The 20,915-nt window shown below is 50.7% G+C and overlaps 9 protein-coding genes across 9 annotated transcripts; 4 read left to right on the top strand and 5 right to left on the bottom strand.

The window, feature by feature from the left end:
* Positions 1-290: 290 nt before the first annotated feature.
* On the bottom strand, positions 291-1,729 carry BCR38DRAFT_473338 (family 53 glycosyl hydrolase; the record flags this gene model as incomplete). The annotated part of the gene is made up of 3 exons (XM_040862938.1): positions 1,699-1,729; positions 1,419-1,643; positions 291-1,365 (listed from the first exon to the last, which is right to left on the bottom strand). Exons 2-3 carry the CDS (start codon positions 1,496-1,498, stop codon positions 291-293), a joined length of 1,155 nt encoding a protein of 384 aa, XP_040716958.1. The 5' UTR covers positions 1,499-1,643; positions 1,699-1,729.
* A 1,402-nt stretch (positions 1,730-3,131) lies between these two features.
* On the top strand, positions 3,132-3,864 carry BCR38DRAFT_428958 (uncharacterized protein). Its single transcript, XM_040859933.1, has one exon. It carries the CDS (start codon positions 3,187-3,189, stop codon positions 3,772-3,774), a length of 588 nt encoding a protein of 195 aa, XP_040716957.1. The 5' UTR covers positions 3,132-3,186; the 3' UTR covers positions 3,775-3,864.
* A 178-nt stretch (positions 3,865-4,042) lies between these two features.
* Positions 4,043-5,135, top strand: BCR38DRAFT_428957 (uncharacterized protein). Its single transcript, XM_040859932.1, has one exon. The coding sequence runs from the start codon at positions 4,261-4,263 to the stop codon at positions 4,726-4,728; it is 468 nt and encodes a 155-aa protein (XP_040716956.1). The 5' UTR covers positions 4,043-4,260; the 3' UTR covers positions 4,729-5,135.
* Positions 5,136-7,061: 1,926 nt separating this feature from the next.
* BCR38DRAFT_170857 (uncharacterized protein) lies at positions 7,062-8,965 on the bottom strand. The gene is made up of 2 exons (XM_040853851.1): positions 7,211-8,965; positions 7,062-7,142 (listed from the first exon to the last, which is right to left on the bottom strand). Exon 1 carries the CDS (start codon positions 8,894-8,896, stop codon positions 7,247-7,249), a length of 1,650 nt encoding a protein of 549 aa, XP_040716955.1. The 5' UTR covers positions 8,897-8,965; the 3' UTR covers positions 7,062-7,142; positions 7,211-7,246.
* A 1,084-nt stretch (positions 8,966-10,049) lies between these two features.
* BCR38DRAFT_170815 (membrane-associated progesterone receptor component 1) lies at positions 10,050-11,211 on the bottom strand. Its single transcript, XM_040853850.1, has 2 exons — positions 10,854-11,211; positions 10,050-10,787 (listed from the first exon to the last, which is right to left on the bottom strand). Exons 1-2 carry the CDS (start codon positions 10,910-10,912, stop codon positions 10,334-10,336), a joined length of 513 nt encoding a protein of 170 aa, XP_040716954.1. The 5' UTR covers positions 10,913-11,211; the 3' UTR covers positions 10,050-10,333.
* Positions 11,212-11,641: 430 nt separating this feature from the next.
* Positions 11,642-13,050, top strand: BCR38DRAFT_340139 (glycolipid 2-alpha-mannosyltransferase; the record flags this gene model as incomplete). Its single annotated transcript, XM_040855755.1, has 3 exons — positions 11,642-12,153; positions 12,240-12,678; positions 12,745-13,050. 3 exons carry the CDS (start codon positions 11,642-11,644, stop codon positions 13,048-13,050), a joined length of 1,257 nt encoding a protein of 418 aa, XP_040716953.1.
* Positions 13,051-14,015: 965 nt separating this feature from the next.
* On the bottom strand, positions 14,016-15,564 carry BCR38DRAFT_428951 (RING-1 protein). The gene has a single exon (XM_040859931.1). The coding sequence runs from the start codon at positions 15,461-15,463 to the stop codon at positions 14,255-14,257; it is 1,209 nt and encodes a 402-aa protein (XP_040716952.1). The 5' UTR covers positions 15,464-15,564; the 3' UTR covers positions 14,016-14,254.
* A 272-nt stretch (positions 15,565-15,836) lies between these two features.
* Positions 15,837-17,099, top strand: BCR38DRAFT_339848 (EXS family-domain-containing protein; the record flags this gene model as incomplete). The annotated part of the gene is made up of 2 exons (XM_040855726.1): positions 15,837-15,927; positions 15,988-17,099. 2 exons carry the CDS (start codon positions 15,837-15,839, stop codon positions 17,097-17,099), a joined length of 1,203 nt encoding a protein of 400 aa, XP_040716951.1.
* Positions 17,100-19,051: 1,952 nt separating this feature from the next.
* Positions 19,052-20,339, bottom strand: BCR38DRAFT_407972 (uncharacterized protein; the record flags this gene model as incomplete). The annotated part of the gene is made up of 2 exons (XM_040858218.1): positions 19,052-20,239; positions 20,301-20,339. 2 exons carry the CDS (start codon positions 20,337-20,339, stop codon positions 19,052-19,054), a joined length of 1,227 nt encoding a protein of 408 aa, XP_040716950.1.
* Between the last annotated feature and the right edge of the window lie 576 nt (positions 20,340-20,915).

Below are 20,915 nucleotides of genomic sequence, written 5' to 3'. Positions count from 1 at the left end.
CCGAACCAGATCGCCAACGGTTTCTCCCGCAGCCTGCATTCGGAGTCGGCGAACTATCCCCACAGCCGGATCCATATCCGAGGGACACGCTCAGCTCAGCGAAATTGCATTTGATAATCATGCAATCCCGTCAACAGGACCGAGGTGCACGACAAAATGAGGTTCATTTGTCTATCTCTAAGCAACTCATTTGCGAGTCGAGCAGTTGTTCGGCGTCTCCGCGAATGGAGGTTTTTGGTTGACCGGATCGCTTGGGGGAGATTCAAGCAACGCCACAAAGGCTTCTTGCTTTATTTGAAGAAGTTTACAGACTCCCTAGAATACCCAACCGTCTCAGGCCAGTTGCTGAAATCCGGCTCGAACAGTAACGCATCCGTACAGTTACTTCCGAGCGAGGTATTATTTAACCAAGCTGGCTCCCAATAAAAGACTCCTTGGCCAAGTCCACGCGGGACATTCTTCACAATGTCGATGACCTTGCCCATCCACTCAATCTGCCCTTTCACGTTGAATTGGATCTCTGGCTCTGATGACTCGGGAATCGGATTCCACTGACCGTCGCAGATTGCCGGGTAGTCCGTCTCCACGACTTGGACCGGCTTTCCGTACTTCTTGACCAGCGTGTTGAGACTGCTACGCAGATTCTCAAACGTGGCTGAAGTACCGTAAAACGGATAAAAGCTGACTCCAACGACATCGAAAGCTGACTTTTTAACCCCGTTGTCGATTAATGCCGAGTACCACCGGGTCTGAAAAGTCGTGTTCCAGCCGTTGTCCAGGTGGATCATGACCTGGGGTTTATGTGCACCGGCTTTAATGGCATCATCTACCCCAGACCGAGCTGCCTTGTACAGAGTCGCGAGGTTCGTGAAATTCTTGACCAAAGCTGGATATGGCTGGACGTCAACATCGACATATGCCGTGGGCCAGAGCATGCCATGTCGAATCTCATTTCCAAGCGAGACGATGTCGAGTTTGACATGTGCTCGTTGGAAAGCCAGCAGGGTGTTCTTGACGTATTTGCGTAAAGTTGCCGAGAGTGGTTTGAGGTCAGTTGGCCACGCTGCAGGTATCGGTTGTTTCTGAGGGTCAGCCCAGCCATCGGCAAAGTGGAAGTCGAGGTAGATGTGATATCCCTTCTTTTGGAAACGTTTCGCCAGCTCCAACGTGTACTGAAGTCCATACACCCCGTCTGGTGGGTTGACCCAAATGCGAAGCCGGACACTGTTCATCCCGCCGTCTTCCAGAATGTCATAGGCTGGACGGGTTGCATTATTCTTGGCTGTATCAACGTAGGAGAATGTGCCGGCGTCTTCCAGTAATTTGAGTGAGCTCAAGTCGTGGCCCTTGTAGAAGAGCGCATGTCTGATTTTCAAGTCAGTCGTTGCGAGAATTGGCAAGGTACAAGGTTGAATTACTGTGAGTCTTTGGAGCCACCTTCTGGAAATGCCGATGTTATAGTGGCCAGCAACAACCCTAGAATAGGGATAAACAACATGATATGGGCGAGAGAGATGCTTAGGTGGAGAGTTGCTCATCAACCGCCGATTCAACCAAGACTATGCCAAACTGCAATTCTTTCTTTACTCTGGCTCGCCGCTGGGATAAAATCGGCACGTATCGATCCTTTACATTAATATCGCCTATCTCACATCAGCTTCTCGTCTTATACAGCGCAATCTTTCGGCAACCCCTCACCTTTCAGATCCTGATGTCACTGAGGCTGGTCGACATACTCGCCAAGCCGGCTTTAATGCTACCCTCTCCAAGATCCCCGCGAAGGTGAGCCAGACGTATGCAACCCAAGAGGACGGCATTGCGGGGAATCCTTGCCTATAGCTTGGATTGGGAGGAAGAAATTACATCCATTACTAGTTGGACGATCCATCGTAGGGATTATTTCATTACATTTCGAAGTTGATGTACCGCGTGACCCGAGGTGGAGTGAAAACTATTCAAGCAGCTAGACCTAGGAAATAGAAGACCCCACAAAGAAGTTGCCGACTTAGAATACCTCATGACTTAGACTTTCTAGCGTCGTAATGTGTTCGGTTATCGGGGTAGATGTATTACTATAATTAATACCCCTTCATAGCCGCAAAGTCACCCATTCGGAATGATCAAATTGGGGAAAAGTTACTCTTTAGTGTCCTCAGCACTAATAGCCACAAAAGCCGCCACCCTAGAAACCGACAAAATTTTCTTGGCCACATCAATATGCCGCAGAACTCAGAGGTGGTAGTCAAAAATGGCTACGCTCGAAAACGCCCTTTTTTCGACTCGAAATACATCTGGTGTTAACTGAAGAGGGAATGGCGATGAGGATCTCCCTATGGACAGGAACGCAAGTCTGGCAGAGAGAAAACAGTTTCAAGCTTCAAACTAATAACGCCATGGAATCTGGACCCAGAAATAACTTTGAGTAAACCAAGAGAAAAGTGCCCAGACAAGTATCGTGATTTTGCAACCGTTCGATTCTAGCAGATTTCTTGGGCCACAATCCGTGTCACCTTCAACACTAAAACCACTGCCTTTCCAAGACTCTGGATCAAACCTCACACTGAAAATGCCCCATCAGTACCATACTCTTCTAAAATCACCTAGACACAGTTTGCCAAAGGGGCTCATAGTATTACCAACATTAAGACTGTCTAGGTGGCCGAAGCTGAGTGATTCTAGCCATCTAAGTGAATAGCTGGCATTCGAGACAGCGGCTACCACCATGTTGCCGATAGAAAATGCGCAAACTGTCACACAGCGTGACCAAGGCCCACCGGCAGTAGCAGATACAGAACAGTAGCTTGCTCGCTCTGTGGTGACCCTAAACCCAGGACCTCGCATAATACAATTTGTTTCAGAAGAGAGGCTTGGATATGACGCATTCGACGAATAAATATGTTTGCTATGTCTTGAATGGCACTCTCTAAAGACTAAAAATATGTAACAATAGTATCAGCTCAATTATTAGCGCCCATCAAAGAACGAACTTTTGCTTTACTGGAATCCCTGGCTCGACTATACTACCGGGATCCCACTCCTCGATGAAAGCACCACGGCAACAAAGCTCCGATGCAAACACTACGCCCTCGTAGGTATTTTAGGACATGGCATGCCGCCTCTGTCTAACGAGCCCCAAATTATATCAGTATCTTCAAGATCAACATCGCCCTATCAATTCACCAAAGAATGGCTCAAGCATCGGACATCTACGAAGTCGCTACAACGGCTGCCGGGCTTCGAGATTCGGCCAGGGATGTGGAGAACGCCTCAATGAAAAAGCGTCCCGGCATCGTTGCCCCCAAAAGCCGTCCTAATGGCCAGGCAATGACTGCAACATCTGCAATAGTGTCGTCTCCATCCGCCAAACCAACCACTTCCAAGGTGAGCGTGACAGCCACCGAAACAGTCACAAACCTGGACACGCTTCCCACACTGCCCGAACAGACCCACCGGGCCTCATGTATACCTATGGAGATCCACCAAGGTCTAATGAAGGAGCATCACGACCTCGAAAACCGCTTGGAATCAGAGGCGAGACTGGCCACCGTCTTCATCGTCCTCTCCGTTGTTGCGTTCCTGGCTGCGATCGGCTCATTCATCTACGTCCGACTACGCCTTGCGAAGAGAAAGCGCATGGACGTGGCGACGACGAACAATCACGACATCTACGTCTGTCCCACATCATATTCCATGGACGTAGCCCAGGCCACCTCCCTGGCCCGGGCTGCCCAAGCCGATGCCCTCCCGCCAAAGTATCCGGGGCATATGCCGTGATGCGGGTAGATGATGAGCTGGACGTACAGAAGAAATTGAGGCGGTATGTTAGCTTGGGGACTCGGGACGCCATCTCAATTTTTTTCCCAGTGTAGTTGGGTGATATGGGTTTGGTATTGTGCCAATAAGAGGCGCCCACGTCGGATTGGAACCCAGTTATACACTCCACTAGACTGCAAGGTGCTCGGGCCGCAATGCCCAAGGCGGCGTGGATTGAAGTGGCGAAACGACGGTGAATCAGAAAATCGGATTGATATATACCCATGACAAGGCTATTATGGTTCGTGACAATTATCGTAAGTTTTGTTTGGGTTGCAGTGAATGGCAATATCGTACATCTTTAAAGTCGGGAAATTTCAGTCTTTCCTACTGAGTGGTCTGAGACCCTCCTCCACTTATACCAGCATTTCAGAAAGAGAAACGCTCCAGCTCGCGCAAGTTATACCAGACGAATCAAAACTGAGAAGGAGAAAATATTAAACAAAGATGAGGATGGTGCGCCGGTCACACGCCAGCACACGAGCGCCCCCTCTTCTCCCCATCCTCCTGCTCTCAACCTCCTTTGCGACACTCGCCCCAGCAGACATAGCGCTGCTACCCGGTTCCGAACCACCAACCCTCGCCAAAGTCAAGAGAGATTCTTATTCTGGCGCATGCTCGGAGGAAGGCCAGTGGAACTGCATGGCCAACAGCTGGCAACGATGTGGCGCCGGACAGTGGAGCGAGGAGATGCCATGCGCTGAGGGGACCCACTGCACACCCAGCGGGTTGACCACCAATCTTCAGGTCCAGGATGATGATGACGATGGCGGGAGTAGTGGGTCGTCTACCAGTACAGCTTCTTCAGCTGCCGCTCTCGGCACGACCACGGGATCGGGGACGGGAATCTGGAGGATCAACTGGCGGTTTATGGCCTGGGGAGGAGCGGTTGGACTTTGGCTGACGGTACGATGAGGATGATGGCAATGACAAAAATGTGGCTGTTGGGTGATCTTTTGGAGTTAGGGTGGTTTGCCTACGGAGGTAATAGCATTGGCGGTCAAAAAGTGCCTGGAGTTCTTTCGACGTGGGTTCAGGATTGGGTCAACAAGGGATGCTGACGGTTACACGATGCCACCTGCGACACAGCATGAATAAAAGGATTATTGGAGATTTACTTACAAGTTTATTCTGTGGAAAGGGCCGATACAAGAAGAAGCAACTCAAAAAGGAGAAGGGTTATACGAGAAGGCTCCATCCAACTACATGGATAACACACATCACACAGAGAATCGGTGCTGTCGTCTTGGCATATTCGCTGAGACAGAACGAGGATTGGAGCCAAAACATTCATACCTAGAGTACTGAATTCTATGATAAACCACGTCTAAACCGGAGAAGCCCGACGATGTGAGACGAATCGGTCTTGAATGTGACAAATGCAATGTGAGCAATGCCGCGAATCCATCTATATCCGCATATAACGGCTTTTCCATCACTAGCATAGCGTTCATGGAAACGCATTGCCAACATAAACTCTTTTCTCGGTGTTATATCCAAATCGCACATTCCGGCCCCTCCTCCCAATCGACCAAGAAAGCCTCCATTAGGCCAAGCCCGACAAATTGTTTTTCTTTTTTGACTCTTAGTACATGGATATGATGTGGTCGACTGTATATATGACATGCATTTGGTAGTCCAGTCGGCAGTTAGGGCCTCATTGAAACGGAACCGAATGTCCGCCTCGGACACAACTACCGGTAGCACGAGGCCATCTTTCGGTTACCCTGTTCGGACACAATTGCTATGAATCCGACGCCGAGGACCAATGTGTTGATCATGCCGGTTCAATCGCAGCGCCGGGGCGGTTCAGTCGGAGCTAGTGGAGCCCGGTCCCCTTTTCGCGAAGCCCGGTTAACTCCGCCGGATAGAAGGCTCGACCATTGTCACCTCGTCGTCGCGTATCTCATCCCATTTTGGAGTCTAATGGCGGGCTCGATGTTTCTTTGACATGTAGACTAGTACTTTTGGTACTTATAAAAGAGGTTGGTTGTCCGACCGATTAGTTAGACGATCATGACAGTAACAACACATATCATCCTCATCACTGGCAGCAACACTGTGAATCATCATTGCGAACTAAAGTACCTACTAAAAAAATCATAAATGTCTCCTCATTCTCCCACCCTGTGATCCTACACGCAAGCCTAGGAGGCTTGACACTAGCCCAACCCCTGCGAAAGAACGGCACCCCGTACATCTTCGAACGAGACACGAACGACCACGACCGCTTTCGAGGGTAGGCCATCGGCTTACACAGTATGCTAGATGGCCTCCAGGCCTCTATTTTCGATGACATCCCACCAATCCAATCAACCAGCAACATCCCCCCGTTGGACTTCGTCGCGGAGTTTGCCCCATATCAGTCAGACGGTTCAGATAAAGTAGCGCTTCTAGTCGTCGGAACTGGTCCAATCGTCCGCGTGAGCCGCCCTTGACTTCATGCATGGTTATCCACCCAGATTACGATCAAGCACAAAAGCGAGGGTCCGTATCGAAAATGGCGAGCATGTGGTGAAGGTTTACTTCGACGAAGGCACATCTTGAATGGCCACGACTTCCTGAGGCCGGAGCCAATTGGTGTAATGAATGGAAGCCTGGAGCTAAGCGGTGGCGATCTCGAGGAACGGCTCGAGTGACAACAACGACTCTATGACACTGTTTGCACGAGTGAATCATGTCAGTCCGGACGGGAAGTCGGTGAAATTATACTTCCACATGACATGGTAAGATGAACAGGCTGCGGAGCAGGGTTGTTGAACCCGGTCCCGTCGAAGGCAGAGCTGCTCCAATAAGCCCTTTCAAAGGCTCGCGACATGCCCGCGAGTTCTGGCCCAGCATCGATAAAATGTTCGTCGAAGACATCAAGCAGCCACCGGTTCGCTTGCACGCTCTGATCATGCCATCCATGCCGGTGCACAGAGTCACTCTGCTGGGGGATGTAGCATATTGTATTATTCGTTGTAAGTGCAGAAACTTGCTTTCCACCGATGGAGTATTTTGTGTTGACAACCCCTCCATAGCTCCAGGGATGTTACGCCATGCAGAATGGTCTGAATATGGGTCGAGCCTTGGCCAATATGAATATGGACAAGAATGACGTCCTGGACATAAAGAGCACCTTTGTAGCATGTCAAGATGAGATGCCGAAGAGAGGTGATACGGCTACATGACTTTCCCTGAACGCCTTCGACTTGAAGGCAGCCCTGAAAACGACCTCCTCCGAATTCAACTTGGGTCATCGCAATGGTCCTCTCACTCAGGAGAAAGTATGTCTGTTAGAGATGGGTGTCATACATTGGATAATGGAGTATACAGCTTTGAGCTAACTGTAGAATATCCGCGTAGATCGTCAGCAGCCTTTCCTTGACACGTTCAGTAGGCTTCCGCCACACACAAGTTTCTGCAGAGCATATCATTGACATCAAATGATTTACGATCTGCGTTTTGAAGCTCTCCTAGGCAGTAACACATCCTCGGATCGACTCTTGGCATTGAAATCGATGCCCACGGCTTGAAGTATTTGTTGAGAATCTCTCACAAACCCATCAAAGTAGCTGGATTCCTCAACTAGTGAATCACAATCGGACCAATTAGTTTGGACCACAACCTCCCGCAAATTGGGAAGCCTAGTATGGTCGTTTGCCAGATCTTGGAGCATGTCTGTGAAGGAACGACAACGGTCTGCAACAGTGAAACTATCCAGCTCTGCCTCCGTAGGGTCATACCACACCTCGAGAAGCTCCAACCGCACCAAGGATTTTGGTAGGAAGTTGGCAAGACGGCGTTGAGAGTGTGTCCGGCAAAACGATGGATGTGATCCCCATAAGGCCATCGTCTCGACTGTTAGATATTCCAACTTCGTGAGGTGTGAGAACGACCCGGCTCTAACATCATTCTCGAATCTGTCACCCAGCTTTTCCCGACCGTATGTGCCAAGTCGCCAATCTTGGGTGTATTGTATGTGCAGGCTTCTCAGCTCTGGCGTGTAGTGTAAAGCCTGACTAAGGTCGCTCTCATTTGAGGTGGACTCGAGAATTTGATCAGTGTACGATGGCACGCAATTGATGTACAAGGTCTGCAAGCCGCTGCATCTTTGCACCAAGTTGGCCATGAACCCAGACGAAACAACAGCGTGAATGAGCCTCAGATTTTCAATCCTGGAGAAGTCGCTATGCTCTTCGAACAGTAGATTGGATCGGTCGAGACACAGCTCGAGCGTTTTCAGATTCGGAAACGAGGCAAGAGATATGTATAGTTGTTGGTCGTACCACTCCCCGAGATCGCAATCGGATTTCAACTGCAAAGTGACAACAGAGGAAAGGTCTGGTCGCCAGTCGGACCGAGCCTGGTCGTTGAAATACCAAAGACCATGTACAGGCGCCTTGACTCGACTCCATTGCCCATCGCTGCGAAGCGGGAGTCTCGCTAGAACAGTGTCGGCGCGCTTCGTCAGCGACAGTATAACGCTGGAGATCCGAGTCATGTCAAAGGGAAGGCAAATCCGCGGTTTGTTCTCAGCCGACCAGAAAATAAAGTCAGCCCACAACAGCGTTGACATTGACGTTGGTGACAGCCGCTGGACATTGACCCTCGACGTTCGACCCATCCTCTCATCTTGATCGTATTCGCTCTCGATGTACCTGCGCCAATACTGCCTGATGTTGGCCACCGTCTTTTGATCGGCCATCGTACTCACGAAAAACAACTTCGAAATGAGTAGGGCCAAGTCCGGGTTTTCGATCAAGGTTCTGAACAGAAGCACCATACGTTTGCCCCGCCCGAAAATGATGGAGCGATAGAGGAACGGCCTGGCCACATCGTTCAGATGGTGGCACGTCCGACATAGGGCACTGAGAGTGCTGAAAAGAACGCCAGATTCTGATATCGCGTGGCTGCTAGGCCAGGCGTCGTATTGGAACCATATTGGGTTCGCCAATGAACATTCTCCAGGTCTCCCAAAGATTGCGTCTCGGTCGGTCAGTGACGGAGGCGGTGGTGCCAGCTTCTCTACAATCTCAAGCACAATCTCTGTGGGCAAATGAAATAGTGGAAACGGTGGGATTTCTGTCGAGGCATCCATCCTAAAGTGGGAAATAGTCAAGCATGGAGATTGAGATCCATCAGATTTGCGGACCTCGTTGTAGAGGTCTTTGCCTTTGCAAGTGCACCGCGTCAGACCTTTTTAGCTCGAGGTAAACTTAGGCATGTGCGGGCCCGATTTAAACTGTCACCCAAAAAAAGGAACAACTCCAGGACTTCAACTTTAACAACTCCTACTTCTAGGTAAGAGTACGCTTGAGCTCTGTGAGAATAAATGTGCAGGAAATGGGCAGTTATGATAACATCAGATTTGATTTCATTATGAGTTGGTCTTTGAGCATTTTCACTCTACGTATTATGCCAACATTAGGGCCATCATTGCTGTAGACCTAGATTTCTCGATGAGCTCATGAGGCCAAAATTCAATACCACACACAATGCAACGACTTGAGGCCAATAGTGAGGTTGCAACACTGTTCCTGGATTCATTGGCAGAGTCCCTCGCGCCGCATGAGGCTACATCCGGATATACTGTTTTGTTTTCGATGCACTACTAGTACTTGATCGTTGAAGAGGCCATTCCGGGCAGTACGTCTCAGTCGCAATTCTAGCAGAACGCCTCACATATAGTGTAACCATGTGAAGATGACACGATGGATGAGATGAAAATTCATGTACATGAGGCCATTTGGGGTTGATTGAGTATAAATGGAATGCACCGACCAGAGCACATGGAGCAATGGATTCAAGTCGTTGACATAAAGAATCGAGATCGTACGGTAAGCTAGTACGTTCAGCCTGGCGGCCAGCATATCGCATCGCAGACCACAACGTACCGTTACATCCTCTCTTATCAATATTTAACCATGACTTCCGACTCGGGCAAAGCCTCTAAGGAGCGTACAACGAGTTCCTCCACATCTTCCAGCTACCTAGCATCAACATCACTTATCTGCCAGCCCTTCAGCCCACGACATATCTCAAATAAGATCACAAACGCAAAGACATCACGAACATACCTCTCAAACAATGGACCAAGACCTGTCAACGGATGAAGACTGGTATTTTATCGAAAAAGACTGGGGTGACAGTAATATGCCCAACGGCGTGGACATCGCAATGATGAGTCCAATGGATCGTTGGCAGACGCCATCTTCAGGAGATCAAAGTTGGAATAACATCCTCGCTGTGAGATATACTGCAGATGCCTGTGGGCCGGAAGAGTCGATCCACCGTCATTGAGTCGTAAAGGAGTGAAAGGCTCAAACAAGGGATCACAATGGAGCTGAATTCCAGCGACGTATCTCCGGTTTGACAACGATCCATATGCCGCAATTTTCCAGGTGAATCAATGGAGAAAGCGCCTCCTCGATTTCCTTCAATGTGTTTCGAATTTCCTCATGAAACGATTTGATCCCCGGATCCCAACACAGAAATTGGGCACCGACCGCACAAACCAGTAATCCAATGACATCATTCACTTCTCCCCAGCAGCAACCAGCCGGCCGACGACCAGATACTTGCTATCAAACCTCTCCTCCCACCCCCTAAGACTTTCAAACTCCTCCTCGCCCAAACCATCCAGCTTATCAAGGGGGCCGTCCAAGTCCTTAGTCAACATCTCCTCGTCAAAGCTATGGCACGCCAACCCCCTGCTCGCATCGCGGCCGGCGAAGTTCTCGTACGGCCCGCCGGGACCGTAGAAGTTGCGCCCGTTGGTGACGTCGAAAATGCGCCCCCGCACAGCCAGGTAGACGGGCATACCGTTAAGGCCGTTGTAGGGGAGCAGTTCGCGCGGTGTGAAGGTCTTGAAGACGGTGGCGGGCGGCTCGCGGGGCAGTGTCGCGGGAGGAGACGGTTTAGAGAGGAGATACGTTGTGTAAAGGGTTATGGCCACCAGGATCAGGTTGAGGGGCGTGATGAGGCCGGTGCTGATGACGGGTCAGCCGGATACCCTTGTGGCTGAATGCTTCCTGGGGAGGAAGAAGGGGACTTACTAGACATCATCGGGGTTTCGGTGGGCTTCTTGAGCCATGCGCTGGTTGACGTACTCCATATCTAGTACTGTGTTGCGATTGCTTCTTGTTACAGGTGTTGAGGTATTCTTCGTTATTTCGATGTGAATCTTGGAGGCTGACGGACTGCCAGTGAAGCCGGAGACGTGGGGTCACCTAATCGGAAGTCACGGATTGGAGAGCGGTTGGTCAATGCTTGGCGAGACCCTGAACCTCAATAAAGTTAGACTTCTTCTGGAATGATGGCATTTTACGTCTGAAAGACTGCCAAGACCCGAACGTCCCCTATTTCCAAGGTTCATCTCCACCTGTGGTAAAAGGAAGGCGGCACAGTCCAGTAGAGTACGGCGAGTAGCACAAGCGCTACCCTAAGCCTTTGTGACCAGGCGCCATCGAATCCTGTCTGTCACCAGGCAGTCATGAAACTCCACGGCCCATCTCAATTTTTCTTCAGGTGCGGATGCCATGGAGTTTGGAGATCGACAAGAGAGGAGAGCAGCATAGCCAGCCAGCCCGTCGTACTCTTCAATTCAAAAGGTTATTGTGGCCCGACCTGTTTGCTGCCGGATTTCAACTCGCAACACAGCTTGCCGCATACACGCCTTATTGCCTTGTACTACGATTACGTATAGCTTAATTGCTTACGTTTCAATGACCCCGAAGTGATCAGACCAGACACACAAGCACCGAGAAAGTAGCATCCATTGTCTTGGGATGTGGCCTTGACAAGAAAGTAGAAAATCCCCATTTCTCCCGCCGCTCCCACCAACATGCTACGACGGGTGCTCCGACCCGCACGTCGCCTGCCCCTCTGGATTGTCTTGCCCATCGCCGCAGCATTGTTGCTCGAGGTCCTCATACACCGCTATCACTACCAAGTGCCCGCGCCGGATCACGACCTCGACCCGCCCTTCTTCACATCATGCCAGGAGCCCGACGTCGGCGCCCCGCGCGAGAACGCCGTGCTGGTCATGATGGCGCGCAACTCGGAACTTGAAAAGGCAAACAAGACCATCACGAGCATTGAGAAGGCATTCAACCGCTGGTTCAAATACCCCATTGTCTTCATGAACGACGAGGCCTGGGATCCTAAGTTTATCAAGGTCCTGAATCAGACCAGTGGCGGTAAGGCGACGTTCGAGGTCATCCCCCAGCCGCAATGGACCTTCCCTGAGTGGATGGACGACAAGGCGGCCAAGCAGAGCATCAAGGACCAAGGCCGGCGCGGCATTCCGCATGCTGACAGCGAAGGCTACCACCACATGTGTCGCTTTTATTCAGGGTACGTGCTATTCTCCATGCGGATTGGAACCCTTCTTCGCCTCGGTCCCATGATGTTGTCGCCCGTGTTACTAACATGCCATGCAGTCAATTCTACCAGCTCGAAGCCCTCAAGAAATACCGGTGGTACTGGCGACTCGAACCCGACGTCGACTTTTCCTGCGCCATAACCTACGATCCTTTCGTCCAAATGGCTAAGCACAACAAAGTTTATGGGTTCACCATTGCGCTGTGGGAGATTGGTACAACCTGCCCTACTTTGTTCCGCGACATGGCCGACTGGATGGAGGTACACCGCATCACGCAAAATAATTTGTGGAAGGCTATGGTTCAGGCCTCTTGGGTACCGTACCCGTTCCGAAAGTTTCTTAGTTTCATGGCGCACCGGGACCGGCACGGCGATGAGTGGAGTATGTGTCACTACTGGAGTAACTTTGAAATCGCCGATATGAACTTCTTCCGCACCCGGGAGTATATGGACTTGTTCGAGTACCTTGACCGGAAAGGCGGGTTCTATTTTGAACGTGTAGGTGTCTTACAACCATGAGAAGCTTCGCATACTCCGGACCTTCCATTTACTGATCAGTTATAGTGGGGTGACGCTGCTGTACATGCTCTTGCTGTAGCAATGCTTGTGGATCCGCGCAAAGTGCATCATTTTGAAGACCTTGGGTACCGGCACGATCAGCTATACCAATGCCCCGCCAACGCACCAGGGGGGCAACTCCTCGGGTCAAAGGCACTGGGTGATGGGACGTGGGCGCCCGAGATAGAAGGCGGAATCGGCTGCCGGTGCGAGTGTGATGGGCGCAAGACGCGGAACCACCCCGGATACTGCCTGAACAAGCTCAAGCAGCCGAATAGCCCGAAGCGGCCATGGCTGACTTGGTTCATGTAGGATAAAATCACTAGCTTCCCGTGTTTGTTCGGTATCCTCGTTCTCGGCATGGCGGGTACTCGTGGAATTGTTGTTAGAACGGTAAGGAGCGTGTGGGACTAAACTTTGTATGTATAAATTACCCCTGTTGTTTGCTGGTGCCATTGTGTTGAATACCCCTAATGAAGTACTTGAATGATATACCAACCTTCAATTTAAGCTGGGTCTTTTCTTGGATCATGAGGACTGGTAAAAATTGATTCTGGTAGGACTGTGGTACCGAAGAATGCGTAAGAGAGCTAGCGGGTACGCCACGTCAGTTTGGTAACGGTTGCGAATTGTTGCTTCATTATTTGAGCACGAGGCTATGAACTTATTCGCATGACATTTTCTGTCCTGGCGAATCGGTCAAAATCGTGCGTGCCTTAATACCTTAATACCTGTGAAGCCCCTGATGGTTCCTCCACCTACGCTACGAAACTGTCCTGATGGGTTATTTGTCTGGACAGGCATGGAAGCATTGCGCCATGAGGGACAGAACTGATGCTTGTACCCGTCTATAGAACCATGGGGAAGTCCGCCGGCTCGCCGCGTCTGGCAAAGGCGATGATAGCGTTTTCAACTTTACATTTGTCTATACATATGCCTCTGGTATATCCAGGTTCTTTCCTCATGTTCACCACCGTATTCGCATAGACCAGTTCGTATTAAAAAAGGCATAAATATACACGATGTTAGACTTCAACCGATTTCCCTGGCCCGCTTTTAATGGACTGGGAAACCGTATGTGGGTAATTCTCAACTAGGGAAAGGATAGTCTCGAACATATCCTTACTGACATACCGCTTACGCAACAGGATGAAGGGGAGACGAAAGGAACCTAAGAACCACGAAGGGCGTTTGGTATTTCTCTACATGTTTTGAGATGCGTGTGGATACGCGGTTGCAAGGGTAGTTTCGAGGTCGCTGGGAGTATATAAAAACTTAGGGAATCTGCAATTATGTGGCAATTGTATGCCTAGAAAATGCTCCATGACATCGTCGCTCTTCCACTATTGAGCAATAACTACGAGGCACCATTACGGATGTGCAACATCAATACGTACCTGTTATTTACATGCCTGGGTATTTACCCTGGCTTGCGTCATGTCCAATTCAGTCAAAATCCGTTGTACACTTGAAAAGTACATGCCCCCTGAGCACACTCAGCTCTGCAGTCGTACACTCAAACGGCCCTCAGTGGCAATATATGCTGCCCCATACACGCCCGCCTACACAGCGGACATTCAGGCTTTTCCCTAACCCAGTCTCCTATACACGCCCAACAAAATACATGACCACACTGCGTCGCCGCGGGGTCCTTCAACTCTTCCAGGCACAATGTGCATTTCCGTTGCTGCGATCCTTTGATCCAACCCAAGGTTTTCTCATTCGCCAAATCGTACCGCGGCTCAGCCAGCACAGGTGTGTGAGTCGCCGCTCCCAGGTCTATGTGCGTCTGCAGCCCACCGGGGGTGCCCATGGACGAAAGCAGGGCATTATTAGTGCTGTAAGCGTTCGCATCCAAAGATGTGTTGAAACTTTCATAAGACATCCGCTCCCGTGACTCTCGACTCTCCACGTTGGAGAGTGTTGAACGTATATGCAGGTACGTCTGCACAGCCATCTGCACCACGAGCAACACACCCAACACCTCGTATCCTGCTCTATCAGAGTCCTCCCCTACCTTCCGCGTAAACACATATCGCAGCCCCGTAACCCGTTTCGCAAGCTCATAGTACGACCCGCTGAAGTAAAACAGCGCCAGATTGAGCGCATGAACTGGCGCCGGACTCGTGATAGAAGACAGATGCGCCAACACATAAGCCCGCACCCTGTACGCCCACGAGCCGCACTTCCTCGGATCCTGCGCCTTCATCCGCGCAAGACTCCTTTCCAACCTTACCCTCATCCTTGCCCTCAACCCAGGCAACACTTTCGCCAGGGCATATGGCAACAATATGCTCCCAGCAATGTACGTCGCCCGTCTCGGGAGGGCAGGCAGCGCCCCGCCAGTTTCCGATTCGACCTGCACGAGGTCGCAGTATTCCTCGCCGAGAGTGCGGTTGCCAAGGAGGGTGGTGAGGCAGAGATAGAGTAGGTCGGCGATGGTGCGGGATTCGGTGGTCCAGGTGTGCGCGGAGCGGGCGCCGAGGAGACGGCGGTGTAGATCGGTTAGTTGGTTCGTGAGGACGCCTTGAAAGTAGGCGTCTTTTTGGTGGGCGCGGATGATGTCGGGGGCGAGGGCGAATGGGTAGGGTGAGGATTGGGAGGAGGGGCTCACTGAAGCAAGAGGTGGTGCGGAGGTGGGAGCAAATGCGTCGGGAGTTGGTGCTGTCTCCATGTTTGTTGTGTTTGCTAGAGAGAAGATGGAGCTGAGTATTGCATTTCCCATGTCTCGCCAAGGGCTGTTATGGAAGAGAAAGAACACGCTGTTGAGACACTTAAGTCAAAGGAAAATATGAACTTGGTGAAGCAGTCTTCAAATTGCTGTTGTTGGACCTCGGCGCAAGTTGATCGGCAAGCTGCCTGTGGCTTGCCCGTACCCGGCAGCATGGCAGGGATCACTAGCGGCATATCTTTTAGACGCGACAGGGTTGTGGCATGTACCAGTGTGACGACGTCGCAGCCGTTGAGCCCCTAAAATTATCTGCCTCCGAGCTAGTTTGAACACGCAACACATCATTTGACGGCTATCGCGACTTGAGACGAACGACGAGCCAAGTCCTGCACGCCTCACTCGATGCGTCTCCGAATCCCACTCAGCCATGGACGGTGATCCAGCAGTCGAGTCTGAGCTCGACTCCTTCAGCTTGAACTTTCCCTTACCGTATCGTGTCGCCTTCATCGTCGTTCTCGGTATGTGATGTCGCATGCGACCTTGCTTTGTCGCGGCCCTTCCACTAACAATCTGCGCAGCTGCCTGGGGATGGGGTGCCAACTTGCACTACCTTTACTCTCTCAAGATAGATGTGCCGACGTTGATTCGATATCCAGGGCGCACCTCGCCTCATCAGCCGCCGCATCATCTCTCGACTTATCGACTAGCAACCGTCCTTTCCACTGTCTACGCCTTCTCCCTCGTGATCTTCTGGATCTTCACCCACCGAAACCCAGCGTTGGTGCTGGCCTGGGACTGGCTGCCATTGACCTACCTCGTCGCCCTGCTCGCCCTGTTCCTCTTTCCCTTCAAGAACTTGTCAACGACCGGGCGCTCTCGATTCTTGCACACATTGAAGCGGGTATCCATTGGCGGGATAGCAGAAGCCAAGGATGGGAAGTTTGGCGATATCCTGCTGGCTGATGTGTTGACGAGCTATGCCAAAGTATTTGGTGACTTGTATGTCGCGCTGTGCATGTTTTGCAGTACCAATGGTTCCGCGACCGCCAGGCCTGACCGTAATTGCGGCGGCACCGTCATCGTGCCACTCATCATGGCGACACCCTCGCTCATCCGGCTGCGCCAGTGCCTGATCGAGTACGGCCGCGTGCGGCGCGCGCCGTCCAAGGAATCTGGTTGGGGTGGACAGCACCTGGCCAACGCGCTCAAGTATTCGACTGCTTTTCCCGTTATCATCTTCAGCACCTTGCAGAGAAACTGGTCACCTTCCGCAGGGATGTACAGAGCCTGGGTTGTCGCCTGTATGGTGAATAGCTTCTACAGCTTTTACTGGGATGTGACCAAGGATTGGGATTTGACATTGTTCAGCTCTTCGCGAGAGCGCAATGCGCACGACCACCCCTTTGGCCTCAGGCGGATATTGTACATAGGCCCACCGGCTATATACTACGGTGTCATTATGTTGGACCTGCTGCTCAGGTTTACGTGGAGTTTGAAGTTGAGCCCGCATCTGGATCACTTGACCGACTTTGAAAGCTCCATTTTCGTCATTGAGTTCTTGGAGGTGTTCAGGCGGTGGGTCTGGATCTTCTTCCGAATCGAGACCGAGTGGATTAGGAATCAGAACATGGGGCTTGGCGTGGATGATATACTTCTGGGTGATTACTATAGAGACGAGGAAGATGACTAGGATTCTGGTTCTTGGAAATGGCTAGAGTCATACCACATCCGCTGGCTGGGTCGATTGAGTATGAGGGGCATGACTGCATTGCAGGCGTTTTTAGGCAATTACATGGCGGGCGATTAGGATTGGCATGTGGAATATTTTTGGTTTAATTCGTGGGCTCGCGGTGTCTAAGCATGCTTTTTTACAAGTATCGACTACATTGCGAGTATGTATGAATCACTGATCCGCTCCACATCAAGACAAGTTCGACGGTATGGTGCCACAGTATCGAATCAAAGGTGTCTAGGAGATCGTTGGCAGCTAACTTCTCATCCAAGCAGCCTTGCTGGGTACGATCTTGCATCTGCTCGTCGGCCCAGCTTGTCGGTTGGTCATAAATCCGCCAGTGAAGAGGCAAATAGCCCAAGCTCTCCTATCTCTACCATCTCTGCACCCCTGAAGACAGCGTTCATTACATATAATTATAGCCTTCTCTACTTGTCGCGCTAGTGACTAATTGAGCCACGCCGGCAGCACTCTTTTCCAATGAGTGCCTATAACGCTTTTCACCACATTTTCCTCACCATAACACGACTACTTCAATTACACACAACTTTATAGATGACGTCGGCAATTATACAAAAGTATCTTGCTTAGAAGCTCTTTGAAGGCCTACAGTTTGTCGTGACTCTCAAGTGCAACGAGCCGGCTGCTTCACAACTCTACTGCGAGTTGAGCGCTGCGGGGGCTCTTCCAAGGCCGACTTAGAACCCGAACTCTCTTCAACCATTGCCTCCTCTACCACCCCCAACCCGCTAACCATCAACAACCGATTCTTCAAACCCAGAATCTTCGGAGGTGCTACTGCTTCTGTCCTCGCTCTCACCTTTCCGATCTCATCTTCCCGATGTTCAGGCCCTACGCCCTTCTGCACTTTGGCATCTGCCGATTTCTTGCTACGGCCGTCTCTAGGACTTGACTTGATAGTTCATTAATTCCTCTATTAAGATCAATCTGTCGTTACGATCTTATGTGATTACCTGCCTCTTGCGTGGCCGCTCGAGTTCCTTGATTCGACCCGTGTCTTAGGATAATTTAGCCTTAGGAATTGCGATTCTGGTGGCCTCATTGTCGACGAGTTAGATAACAGAACGGACTGCTTAATGTTCTACACGATTACGAGCTAAGGGCGCAAGCAGAAGTGCTTTTTCTTGTGATACTGGAACGAACAGGTGTTACAAATCAAGTGTAGTCAAAGCAGCGGTATGGTCCAACTTTTCTAGCATGGAATTTAGTAATGCACCCTTGCCACAAAGAACATGAGCTTAAACTATATAACCTGCGTCTCGGGAGACAGGGAGGAGGTGTGAAGTATCTCGCTACCTTGAGTCAGCCAAACTATATACAAATTGAAGGTATGGTGCACAATGCGCGAAAAACAAATGTAATTGAACATAGTGAGTATCACCGCCAACCAGAGATTCAACAGAGTGGAGTTGAGCAGACGCCAAACTGGCTCTTTACTCGATGTGACCAATTACCCTAAGTGTCGAGAAGCACATTCATTGATGGCCAAATGCGCCAGCAACTAAATGCAACCAACCATAACTGTCAATACAGGGATGTACAGATACAGATATCCATCCATCTATCCATCTATCCATCCTCCATCCGTCCATCCGTTCAGGCCGTTCAGGCCGTTGCCTTATTCCGTACAGTAGATCAATCCGTTCCGCCCAGATACGAACCAATATTCATGCCATTTGCTCTACGAGGCTCCAAGTCCAGCTAGAGAGCAAAAGTTCCAAGATGACTATGTTTAAGACGACTGCCACCCCCGGCCCCATGCTCGCAATCGTACATCATTGCCAGCACCCACCCAGTGGTATCATGATTTCAACAATAAAAAAAATGAAAAACAAGCCACTGTAAACGCCACTTCTCTGTTGTATAGATCCCATCGCGCCAGAAGGGGTTCAGATGGAGAACAAGACAATCTCACCACGATCATTGCGCCGCATACGTAGAGATCGCCAAAGCTCTTTCTCTTCCGTGCCCTTGCCGAGGCTATTACCGGTCGACGTTCGCTCTCGGTGGAATCGCTTCAGTGCCTTGTTCATGCTGTATCCTCGCTCACTCTCCGGGCCTTTTGTACACATGCTGAGGAATAGCTCCGACCTGGGCTTGAAGAGGATCATCTGACCTTCAGCATCCTTATCAGCCGACTGGGGGCGAAATTCGATGAGTTTTGGTTCCTTTTCGGCGTCGGACTTGTGGTGTCGGCGCTTCGTCTCCTTTCTTTCTGTCGAGTGTTTTCTCTTTTTTGAGACTTTCGTTGACGTCTTTGACGACCCTGATATGAGAGCCTTCAGGTTGTTTCCAAACGACTCTTTCCGACTGGGCTTGGATGGCTTTGCATGCTTGGACTTCTTGATGGGGCTTACTGGGGAGTTGTCACCGGCATCTCCAGAATAATCGGGTGAGGGAGGAAACTGTGATGGTCTCATCATGCGGTTGAGTCCGCCAGTGAGACCCGAATGTAGTTCAGGGGGCGCATCAGTCATGATTTCGTCGCCTAGCCCATGGTCAATCGATGAAGCGCTGTTCGTCTCAACGTGCAATAGCTTCCTCTTCTTATCCTTTTGCTTAACCTCACCACTCTTGGTCCGGCTTCGCTCTTTTGGCGCAGGTGTCTCGAAGTGGATGGCTTGAGGAACTGGGCCGGTACCATAGTGAACCAAGTCCTCATCATCCACCATATAGCCCGACTGGTCGACGTACCCATTGGCGTCTTCGTCGTATCGGACAATCTGCGTGCTCTCGCTCATCTGTACCGAGTTGCTTCGAGACTGGAGATTAAAGTTGGATGCGTTCGGAGTGGCTTCGCCAATGTAGAAGTCGAATACGTTTACATTGTCGACTGCTGGTGGGGGAGTTGGCGCTTCAGGCGGCATGTCGCCTGTGGACTTATTATCGTCATCGTCGGAGTGGATCTCATACTCGCGATATGCCTCGTAACCCTCGGTGACATCCTCGACATAGGCGTGTTGCATCATGTTCGGTTCAGGTTCCGGTGCCGAAGCTTGCAATTCCGTGTGATTCGACTTTTGTTTCTTTGGCTTATACAATGCGCCTTGATACTTCTGGTCTTCTGTCATACAACTCTGAGGGGGGGTTCAGCATGCCAGTCTATAAAGTCCAATGGATGGAGAACAAAGAACATACAGTATGCGTGCGGTATTCAGTGCCAGGGAAATAGACCATGCAATCGATACATGTGAAGGTCGCGCCTCGACAACGGTTCCGGTGTGGATCGAGTTTCTTCTTGGTTAAAACGTCACCACAATTCTGTGGATATTCGTGTAAGCGTTTTGTCTAATTGGACACGTAATAGAGTAACGATGTTGATGATAGGCAAAGGAAGTGGCAGCTGTAAAGACGAAAACAAATGGAGTTGGGGATGGGATTGGGTGTCGGGGGGTGTGTGTGTCATCTGGTTGGAGGGGTAGAGGGGGGTGAAACTGGTCAGGAGACAAAGCGCGCGACTCAGTATGAACTGAGCTTAATAGGGAACTGGACGGGATATCGTGGGGAAAGGATGGTGACATGATAACTGGGCGATCAATGCCCAGGGAGGTCACCAGAGGATTGTTCTTGGAGGGGTGGCGTAACGCGTGTTGGTCAAAGGGGGGATGTGGGTGTTGGGTCAAGTCCGTGATGTCAGGCTTTCGGGCTTAAATTATGATAATGGAGGAGACGGGGGAGATTACCTCACACGAGAATGAGACCATGATTCTGAGTGGTCTAAAGATGATGCGCTGTCGGATGAGCGAGATGTTG

The sequence above is a fragment of the Pseudomassariella vexata genome (assembly GCF_002105095.1).
Source record: "Pseudomassariella vexata strain CBS 129021 chromosome Unknown BCR38scaffold_5, whole genome shotgun sequence".
Lineage (NCBI taxonomy): Eukaryota > Fungi > Ascomycota > Sordariomycetes > Amphisphaeriales > Pseudomassariaceae > Pseudomassariella > Pseudomassariella vexata.
The sequence above is the reverse complement of the archived record's forward strand: the minus strand, read 5'-3'. Positions and strand labels throughout refer to the sequence as shown.